An 11,057-nucleotide genomic window follows, 5' to 3' on the forward strand; every position below is an offset into this window, starting at 1 on the left:
TCCTTTTTCTTCCTCCTTCTCCTCCCTCTCTTCTCTTCTCTGCTCTTCAACCTCCTTTTCCTTCCTTCCTTCCTTCCTTCTGCGTATGCTTAAGTCCGCGGATGGCAAGTCCATATATACAGAGGGCAGACCGTAATATTATATTCCTTATATTAGGAAATTTGGTTTACAAGTATGAATTCAGGAAAGAAAAAGGCACTAGGGACCACATTGCAAACATATGTTGGCTAATGGAGCATATAAAGGAATTCCAGGGGGGGAAATCACCATGTGCCTTATAGACTGTAGCAAAGCATTTAACTGCATAGATCATTAAAAGCTATGGATGGCTCTTAAGATCATAGGTATGCCAACACATCTGATAATCCTGATGAAAAATCTGTACTTAGGATAAGAGCCTATTGTTTGAACAGAATTCAGAAAATGGGTCCCAACTGGCAAGGGGGTCAGGCAAAGCTGCATTCTATCATCCTATTTGTTCAGCTTGTATGCAGAAAATATCATAAGACAAGTTTAGACTCAAAAGGAGGAGGAAGGAACATCAACAATTTAAGATAAGTGGACGACATCTTACTACTAGTGGAAAACATCACAGACTTGGAACAATTACTAAAGAAGGTCAAAGATGAAATTCCAAAGCCAGGTTTAAAGCTGAAGATAAAGAAAACAAAAATAATGACCACAGAAGAAATATACAAATTCGACCTAGACAATGAGGAAATCAAAATAGTTAAGAGTCCCCATAAATAAGATCACACATTGATCAGAATGGAGACTGCAGTCAAGAAAACAGAACAAAAAGAGAAATGGGAAGGGCAGCTATGAAAGAACTAGTCAAGATCCTAAAGAGTAAAGATATACAAATGAATGCTAAAGTTATACTCTTTGAACACTAAAGTTTACTCTTTAGGATCACTAAAGAGTAATGATATACAAATGAACACTAAAGAAAGATGCCATATCAATTAGCATTTATAAATGATAAATTTCAATCAAAATACTGGTATGGATGTGAAGCTAAGGGGATTTATATACATATGTGGTGGGAATGCCCATTTTTTCAATAATTTTGGATAGAAATTAAGAAACAGATAAATATAATAATAGGGATAGAGTTACAATTTAGCAAAGAAAATTGTTGAACTCTTCATTTAGGGGAATTAGGATTAAATAGTAATTAGATATTCAATAAAACAAATTTTAAAAGCTGCCCATGCAGTGATTGCTTTTGGATGAAACAAGAAATCTAATTGGAACAAGTTTTATTTGTTTAAATATATTAAAGAATATATATTATTTGATTTCCTTAGGGGAAAAAGACTTAAATATATTGGGGAAAGCAATAATCATAGAGACATAAATGGGAAATTATGATTAAGAAAGTTGGAGGTAAAATGGGGTATGAAGAGGTTAAAAAATATATAATTAATGATACTTTCCATATCTCTGAAAATTATTGTTAATTTAAATGAAATGTATTTCCTCCAAATGCTGTTTGTGGGAGGGGGGGAGGGGGGAAAAGCACATTATGAATTATGGATCATATAATTTGTACTATGTATTGTGTAAATAATAAAAAACCAAACAAAAAACCTCCCAAATGAACACTAAAGTTGGAATTGTGGATACCGTGGACAGCCAAAGAGACAAATGGATCCTAGAAGAGATCAATCCTGAAATCTCTCTCGAAACCTATTGCACTTTCTTCACATCATAAGAAGCCATGCTCATTAGAAAGGACAATAATGCTAGGAAAACCAGAGGGTAAAAGAAAGAGAGGAAGATCAAATGACAGATGGCTGGACTCAATCAGAGAGGTCATGGGCCTGGATTTGCAGGCCCTAAGCAGCACAATGGAGGACAGGGGGTCTTGGAGATGTCTCATCCACATGGTCACTATGGGTCAGGGTTAACTTGAGATTAGTTAAGAACAATGTGTACATTAGGTAAATTTACTTATATACTAGGAGAAATGTGCACAATATATGTATAAATATTGAACATATACAACATATGTTTTGTTTTATTATGTTACCTAAATTGCAAGGGTCCCAGGAGGGTACCTACAAATTGCATTCACTGAGAGAATTGATTTAGCTCAAAAGGGAGCAGCAAGAGGACCAAGGTAATGCTAGGCAGGACGAAAAACTATTTCTAGTAGTTCTGAAAAAACTAGAACTCCAGAATACAAAGTACAACTCAATTTTATTATTTGGACAACTAGAGAGTCGTTAACATTCACACAATGCAGTTACATGTGCGCGCATGTGCGCGCGCACACACACACACACAGAGACTAAGATATAAAAGGTAGTAGTGGATAGCAAATTAAAGGGTTGCAATGGGCAATGCTTACCAGTTCCAGAACCCAGGCCCCAATCTGGGAGAAAGCTGGGAGTTGAATGTGATTCAGTCTGCTTACTGTGTGGCACCGACAGCAGTACTGAGGGACCAGGCCTGAATGCTTCTGTCTAATTACAGACTGGGTCAAAGTGGGAGTGCCCAATCTGGGGTATTTATGGACCAAAGTTGTCTTGAGGCAGTTGGAGCTGATTTTCCAGGAATCTCAGAAACAATGGGATCCCCAGCTGATTCTCCAGCTCAGCACACCTGGGTTCCCATGGGTCTCCCAGTAACCAGCACTCCACAGAACCGTCTGCCATGCCCACCAGATCCACAACCCATGCTGCAACCCCTCAGAAAGTTGTGATAGACAATGAACAGTCCTCCTGCAGAATCCTCACTGCAAACCAGGGTGGGAGAGTGGGGAGATCCACGCTGGAATGGTGGGTCCTTCTGGTGACGCTGTCTTAAATAGAGGCCTTCGCCAATTGAAGGGGGAGGGGGAAGTCCCACTGGGGCAAATCGGCTGGGCCAGAAACTTCCTCTCTGGTTGCCCAGCCAATCCCGGGCTACTTCTAGCTCTGGAGTGGTCTAGGAAGGTGAGGCTGCATGGAGCTGGAAGTTCTGCCCACCCCGGCTGTCCAAACCAATTGCCAGGGCCAGAAACCCACCCACCCCCAATGCCCGGCATAGCCTATCCTGGGCTGTATCCAGCCCCAGTGCAGCCCGGGAAGGCGACACACTAGGGTTGAAACAATCCGGACCAGCCAGGTTCTAGGCCCTGCAAATTGGCCAACCCATTGATTCGGGTGCTCACACTTGTACCCCAAAATAATGCAAGGTATGCAGGCTATGGTAACAAAAAATGACTGGGATAACATTCAAAATGCATTATGTTAAAAATTATTCTTACAAAAATGTGTGTATCTGGGAAAAGCTAATAGGTCTTGTGTGTGTGTGTGTGTGTGTGTGTGTGTGTGTATCTAATTTTCAGTAAAATTGTAAAAAGAACTGTTGAAAAAGGGGGGGGGGGGATTCAATGGTTTACAAGGCTAGGTTGGAACAATGGAGAAAAATTAAGAACTGAGAAATTGAAATGAAACTATTACTCCATCCCCAGCCCTGAAAATGTTAGTTGCTGTTTGGTCACATTGAAACCAATGAGAGAAATTAATCATGGCTGCCTAAAGTCCTTTGTGTTCAGCTGAGTTTGAGTGTAACCAAGATTGCAGTCCCATATTCACTTATGCTGTGACACCACTGAGAAATCAAGTCAGGAACTTCAAGATTCCTCAGCGACCCTTGTTCCCAAGTACACTCCTTGTCTGATGCCATTTTCCCCTAGAGCCAAAAAAGGAAAGAAAGAAAAAGAAAAAAGGAAGAAGAAAGAAAGACTTGTCCCTTTGTCTTACTACATGCGTGTACAATGTTGCTTCAGAATAACTGTATCAGCACTTCACATGTTTCTTGTCTGCATAAATTATTCACAGTGTTGCTTCCTATTCTTACAGGCTAACAAGGAAACAAGAAAGACAAATTCATTGGAGCAGCAGTCCTCGCTAGTAGCACATTTCAGGTTTGCAGCCCTATTCTTTGATTATATACATATTGCATTTATTCAGTGATTTAAATAATTTAAGTGATTTGAATTTTGAAAGATCAAAATCTCAGCTGATGATCTTGGACAAATCTCTGCTTAACAGTCTTTACTCTTTTTCCTCAATGAAGAAAAAGAAATAAAGAAAGAAATCTATGATAATGGTCCTGGTTTGTGTCATTCTACTAATTTCTTCCCAGCTTTACTATTTACCCATCATTGCAATGTTTAATATTTTATGCAGGGTAATGTTTTAAGCAAGCTATACATTACTTTGTTTATAGCCAGAGGCAGGAGCCTGTTGCTATCCATATATTGTTGGACTAATGGTCTCATCATCCTTGACTATGCTTGGGTTTACGTAATCTACATCTATATCCAGCTACATCTAGAGGACCACAGCTTCTCATGTTTGCTAAGTAGACTGCTAAGTGGACCAATTTCTTTAAACTAATGAAATGAACTTTACTGTACTAGAGTGATGAGAGAGGGAGACTGAAATGATTATGAATGACTTTGAACAGGGATTACAGTGCAAATATCCAATTTCTTTTCTTCACTGTGTGTATATTTCTCTCTCTCTCTCTCTTTTTCTGTGTGTGTGTGTGTGTGTGTGTGAGAGAGAGAGAGAGAGAGAGAGAGAGAGAGATGTGTGTCTAGGAGAGAGACAGAGTTGTGACAGATTGTGGTGTGTTTTTTAAAGTGTTATTCATGCTGGTTTCAGAAAGGCATTAAAGATTTGGCCTTAACCCTCCCCCCAACAATCTTATATTTTCATATTTTTCAAAATGTTAAATAAACATTCTCTGCATAGATTTATCACAAGGGGAAACTCCAGTGCAAAAATGGGATTTAAAAGGTAGAAAACCCCCGCAAACGAGGTTGATTTTCACACATGTCGTTGTTAAACTTGTATTAACCCAAACAAAAAGTAAACAAAAGCCACTCCTTTTTATTTTTGGGATTTTCTGAAAGTAAAAATGAGTGGCTTTTATCTACTTTCCCTCCACTTTCCATTCAGGTTAACATTAGCTTAACAATGAAATAATGTGAAAATCAACTTGCTTTCGCTGGTTTTTCCCCAATTTAAATCCCTGTTTTTGCACAAGATTTCCCCCATGTGATAAACTCCGTAGTTAACTAGCATTGTTGATGCTATATGCCTCCAAGTTATTTCTTACTTATGGTAACCTTATATTCATAATGATACTAATGATCCTACCAATCAAAGTATTAAACTAAATGCTAACACTCATAAAAGAGTTATTCTAATGATAAGCTAAATATAGGCTGTTAACATTTTATAATTTAGATATGTAAGAACAACTGCCATCAGAATGATGTACAAGATTACTCAATGAGTCACCCAATGAGTTTTCATGGTTGAGTGGGGATTCAAATCCTAGTTTCCAGAGTCACTGTCCAGTGCTCAAAACACACCATGCTGGCTCTCCCACCATAAACATCGCTTATTATTAAACACACTAGCCATCCTTTCTATTCATCCTACATATCGTGCAGTAAGAGAATTAGACATATATACATCCTGCTTGAACTCTTTTCCTTCTCTTGTGCATACATTTAACAAACCTATTTTCATTTTTCTCTGTCTTAGATATCTTACAATTTAATTTCATTGGATGGTAAATGGAGACAATGAATGGTACATGGATGAGTGATTTTTACCTGACTGAACTGTCTGATCTCCCAGAAGTACGAATTTCCCTGTTTGTGATGATTCTGCTGATCTACCTAGTTACCCTGGCAGGGAACGGGGCAATCCTCCTGGCAATAGGGACTGATGACCACCTCCAGACCCCTATGTACTTTTTTCTCAGCAATTTGTCTTTGCTGGACATTCTTTGCCCAACAGTCACTGTGCCAAAGATGATCCAAATAATTTTGTCCGAAGACAAGAGAATATCATTTGGGGGTTGCATGTTGCAATTATTCTTTCTGATTGATGTGGTGGGCACTGAAATTTTCTTACTAGCAGTGATGGCCTATGACCGCTATGTGGCTATATGTAGCCCTTTACATTACACAAGCATCATGAGTAAACGGGTTTGTGTTCAGCTGGCTGCTGGAACCTGGCTGACAGGATTCATCAATTCCATGGTTCATACGTCTCTGACTTTTACATTATCTTTTTGTGGGCTGAATAAAGTTAACCAGTATTACTGTGATATCCCACCAGTGATGGCTCTCTCTTGCTCTTCAACATACCTCCCTGAACTAGTCCTTCTTCTTGTAGCTGGCATTTTAGGAAGTGGTGCCTTTCTTGTCACCCTGATTTCTTACATCTATATTATTTCTGCCATCTTGCGCATGCCCTCTGCTGAGGGAAGGCACAAAGCCTTTTCCACTTGTGGGTCCCATTTGACTGTAGTTTGCTTGTTCTATGGGACCACCATTGCTACCTATGTCCGTCCCACCTCAACCTATTCTCCAAAGCAGGATAGAATTATTTCCATGTTATATGGGGTGGTTACTCCTATGTTGAACCCTATGATCTACAGTCTGAGGAATAAGGAGGTAAAAAGGGCCTTGGTCAAAGTACTTAGTTCTAAAAGGTTTTAGGTTCTTCCCACAATTATCAGTTGGGATGTGTTGTGTTTTTAGCACATTTTTGGTGAAAATAAAGTATATATTTAATAATAAATTATGTGCAGCACTAATGAAATGGAGGGAGGGTTTAACATTACACTTAGTGATGGTTCATCCTCGCCTTTTACTTTCATTGGTTTGAAAGGGTTAAGATCAGAGAGGGAAGTTTTAGTAAGTCAAAAATAGCACCCCTCTAATTTATTTTAAAATGTTGGATAATTGGTTGCAGGGAGCAAGTAGTGTTTCTCAGATCTCATTGGTGACAGGCTTCATCACATCTATGTTTCATACTTTACTGACCTTTGGATTATCATTCTGTGGGCCAAATAAAGTAAACCTGTATTATTATGATATTCCACCAGTGATGGCTCTCTCTTTTTCTTTAATGTACTTCTCTGAACTAGAAGACCTGTGGGGAGTTTTTGCTCTTTGTTTTTATCAGCAGATTAGGTCTCTTATAACCCAGGTAAGTGAAAGAGTGGTCTGCCTACCTCTCTCACAACCACCCCTGAGCAGTTCCTTCACTAGCCCCAGGTCCCTCCTTTGGGACCTTAAGGTTATTAGGTCAAAGTAAGGATCTCTCTCTGGATCTCATGGTTGCTTCTCACATCCTTCCAGATTCTCTGAGAAAGAATCTGTTCTTTGTAGAGTAATACAAATTTCCCAAGGCATCAGCCTTTAGTAAGGAAACAATAATATTGAAATATCAAAAATGTCAAAGCCAAGACTGTTACAGTCCAGCTTTGAATATGCAGAGTAGCAGAAATATGCCTTTGTGTAACTTTGGCTCAGTACAGATGGCACTAAAGCACCATGCTCACACTGTGCTATGGTTACGGGACTGTGCAGCAACCACATGGTTCCTAACCCTAGCATGTACTGGTGGCAGCATAATGACGGCACCTCATGTACACGGGTGCCACCATTATGACGTAACGGGCACACAGTGTCCGCATGTCATGTCATGCCAGTTATGCCATTGGTGCACTCGGATGGAACTGGCATGGCAGAAAAAGAACCCGTTTTTTGTGGGCTCTTTTTTCTCCGCAGGGAAGCTGCGCAGTTTGACAGCTGGAAAGGAATAGTAGAGTTGAGTGTCATCGGCATATTGATGACACCACATCCCAAAGCTCTGGATGACCTCTTGGCTTCATGTATATGTTAAACAGCATAGGGGACAACACAGAACCACAAGGAACCCCACAGGCCAATGGCCAGGGGTTGAGCAGAAGTCTCCTAACACCACCTTCTGGGTTCTCCCCTCCAGGAAGGAGTGGAGCCACTGTAAAACAGTGTCCCCAAGTCCCATGCTAGAGAGGCAGCCCAGAAGGATACCATAGTCGATGGTATCAAAAGCCACTGCCTGTCCAGGAGAACCAGCAGGAACACACTCCCTGGGTCCAGTTCCCTGCATAGATCATCCACCAAGGCAACCAAGGCTGTCTCTGTTCCATAGCCAGGCCTGAAACCAGATTGAAATGGATCTATATAATCTGTTTCATCCAGAAACCCTTGGAGTTGGAAAGCCACAACACGTTCCAAAACCTTGCCCCCAAAATGGTAGGTTGGACACTGGCTGTTAATTATTTGGGATCCAGGGATGGCTTTTTAAACAGAGGCCTCACAAACTGCCTCCTTTAGGCAAGATGGAACTCTGTCTTGTAGGAAGGCACTGACTACCTCTTTTACCCACTCAGCCAGTCCCCCTCTGGCCTGTTTAATAAGCCAAGAAGGACAAGGGTTCAAGACACATGTGGTGGCTTCTGAGTATATGTTTATAGGTTTGCAAAGCAATTTTCCCTGGATCTGCTTGTAGCTACATGTGCTGTGTGTGACACAACTGAGAAATCAAGTAATTCCTCAGAGATCCTTGCCCCAAGTGCATTCCTTGTCTGATGCCATTTTTCCCTAGGGCCAAAAAAAGGAAAGAAGGAAAACAAAAAAAGAAAACAAAAAAAGGAAGAACAAAGACTTGATCTATTGTCTTTTACCACATGCTTGTACAATTTTACCTTAGAATAACTGCACCAGCACTTCATATGATTCTTGTCTGCATAAATTCACCACAGTGTTGCTTCCTACCCTGTTTATACAGGCTACCAAGGAAACAAGAAAGGCAAGTTCATACTATCCAGGCAGCAGTCCTGGATAGTAGCACATTTCAGGTTTGCAGTCCTATTCTTTGATTATGTATTATATTTATTCAATGATTTAAAATTTGAATGATCAAAATTCTTACTGTGTGAATTCTCTTAAGAACTCAATTTATGATCTTGGACAAATTTCTGCTTAAGAGTCTTTATTCTTTTCTCCCACCTCAGAAATGTAAAGGTTTGTATGGATGCCTAGATAAAATATTGGTGATAGTTTATGAACTGTTGGTGATAGAAGTTAAGATTAGCTTTATGTCTTATAAAAAGGATTCTTTGGGTAGATAAATATTTTATCATTCAAATGTGTAATGTTAGCAGAAAATCCTTTGGAAAGATATTACTGTATTACATCCATCTGTGCATACTGCATGAATGTCTAATATTTACAAGAATGCATTATTTTGTTTGGACATGCAGCTTGTGATGAAACGTGCCTTATATTCCAATATATTTTATAAAACTATAAAATCATTGCATCAAATGAAAAATTGGAAAAAGAATTTGCACAGGATATTTCATAAAGTGTAATGTATGACAGGAATTGCTGTCGGTTTGGTTATCATACGTGACCTATAATTCTTCTCTCAGTGTTGTTTAGCAAATACCAATAGCATTGAAACACAGCTAAATATAATAATCATTTAAATCAGGTGGGGGAACTAGTGGCTCTACAGGTTTTGCTGGACTGCAACTCCAAGAAACCTTCATTATTGGCTATGATGCCTAAGGTTGGTGGGAAGTGCAGTCCAACAAGATGTGGAGAGCCAAATTATTCCCACCAATGAACTGCATGCATCTGAGAAACCAGACCAAGTCTAGGCCAACTTATGCTATAACTTCTTTTGTTCAGTTAGTCTCCAAGATACTACAAGTTTCCCATGCATATTTGCATACTTATATGCTGAACTAACAAGGCTCTGAATTCTATCCTTTGTGAATTGATGAAAAACGCACCTTTCTCTCCTCTTTTGAATATTACTCATGTGATGTAATATCAAATTTATTTTCCAAGTCCTGTCATTATGTTGTCAAAATGGTACCATCCATGTACAAGTAGGGACTTTCAGGAGTCACAGGAGAACCACAATATTTTTGCTGTTATTTGCCATAAAGTTGACTTCGACTAATGGCAACCATGTAAATGACAGAACTCTAATCATCATGTGTCTTGTTCACGTCTTGCAGACTCTGAGCTGTGGCATTCTTGATGGCTTGCAAACATTCCACAAGACTTGCAAAAGTACAAAAGATTTTTTAAAAAGTATCCTCACTGCAAAACAATTTAATGAGTGCCAAGCATGCATATTAACTAGCCAGGGAATGTTAGCTGGCTGGCACGTGTGTATGACCAGCCTGCAGAAACAAGTGTGTTGGGAAGGATGGGACAGATATACTGGAATCCTGAACAGAGGCACTCAAGACAAAGTTTTCTGGGAGGTGATGCTAGTATTTTATAGTAACTAGCAACAATTTTTTAACTATTTTAAACACTTACAAAGAAGATATTATACAACATAAAACTTTAACTTTGGCAAAACCATGCCACAATTTAAATTAAGAGCAATTAATAAAAGGGAATAAGGAGACATGTCTATGATAATTTTTTTTGGATTGTGTCATCCTTCTCATAACTAGAATTTCTTCCCAGCTTTACTCTTTACCATCATTGCAATGTTCTTTAATATTTTAAGCAGGGTAATATTTTAAACAAGGTATAGATTACTGTGTTTACAGCCAGAGGCAGGAACATGTTGCTATCCATATATTGTTGTACTATTGGTCTCATCATCCTTGGTTATGCCGTGACTGATATAGAGTCCAGCTACATCTGGAGGACAAGAATTTCTCAGCCTTCCTAAATGGACTGCTGAGTGGATGGATTTCTTTAAACTGAGGAAATGAAGTTTTCTGTGCTACAGTAAGACTGAAATCTTTATGAATGGTTTTGAACAGGGATTACAGTGCATACATCCAATGTCTCTTCTTCACTGTGTGTATATTTCTCTCTCCCTGTGAGTGTGTGTGTTTGTGTATGATGTTTGTCTAGGAGAAAGAGAGATTTATGACAGATTGTATTTTGTGTAGGTGTTTTTTTTTAAAGATGTGTCATTTACTCCAGTTTCAAAAAAGCTTCAAAGGTATTGACTTTTCTTTCTTTTTTAAGTTAACATTATATATTCATACAAATCTCAAGTACATTTAGAATCAAAGAATCATAGAGTTGGAAGAGAACACAAGGACCATCCAGTGCAACCCCCTGCCATACAGGAACTTCTAACACCAGAAGACAGAGTGCCCTCCCTCCATAACTGTCACCTTTCGGCCGTTGAGGGAGAGAACAGGCTGGCCAGCGTCAT

The 11,057-nt window shown here is 39.3% G+C and overlaps 1 protein-coding gene across 1 annotated transcript; it reads left to right on the top strand.

Moving 5' to 3' along the window:
* The first annotated feature begins 5,587 nt into the window (after window positions 1–5,587).
* On the top strand, window positions 5,588–6,520 carry LOC121916080 (olfactory receptor 5V1-like). Its single transcript, XM_042440852.1, has one exon. The coding sequence runs from the start codon at window positions 5,588–5,590 to the stop codon at window positions 6,518–6,520; it is 933 nt and encodes a 310-aa protein (XP_042296786.1).
* Window positions 6,521–11,057: the final 4,537 nt, after the last annotated feature.

Source organism: Sceloporus undulatus, chromosome 1 (genome assembly GCF_019175285.1).
Source record: "Sceloporus undulatus isolate JIND9_A2432 ecotype Alabama chromosome 1, SceUnd_v1.1, whole genome shotgun sequence".
NCBI lineage: Eukaryota > Metazoa > Chordata > Lepidosauria > Squamata > Phrynosomatidae > Sceloporus > Sceloporus undulatus.

Bases quoted from the DNA above. Each gene is read 5' to 3' on its own strand.
- LOC121916080 (XM_042440852.1), top strand. From the start codon at position 5,588: ATGGAGACAATGAATGGTACATGGATGAGTGATTTTTACCTGACTGAA.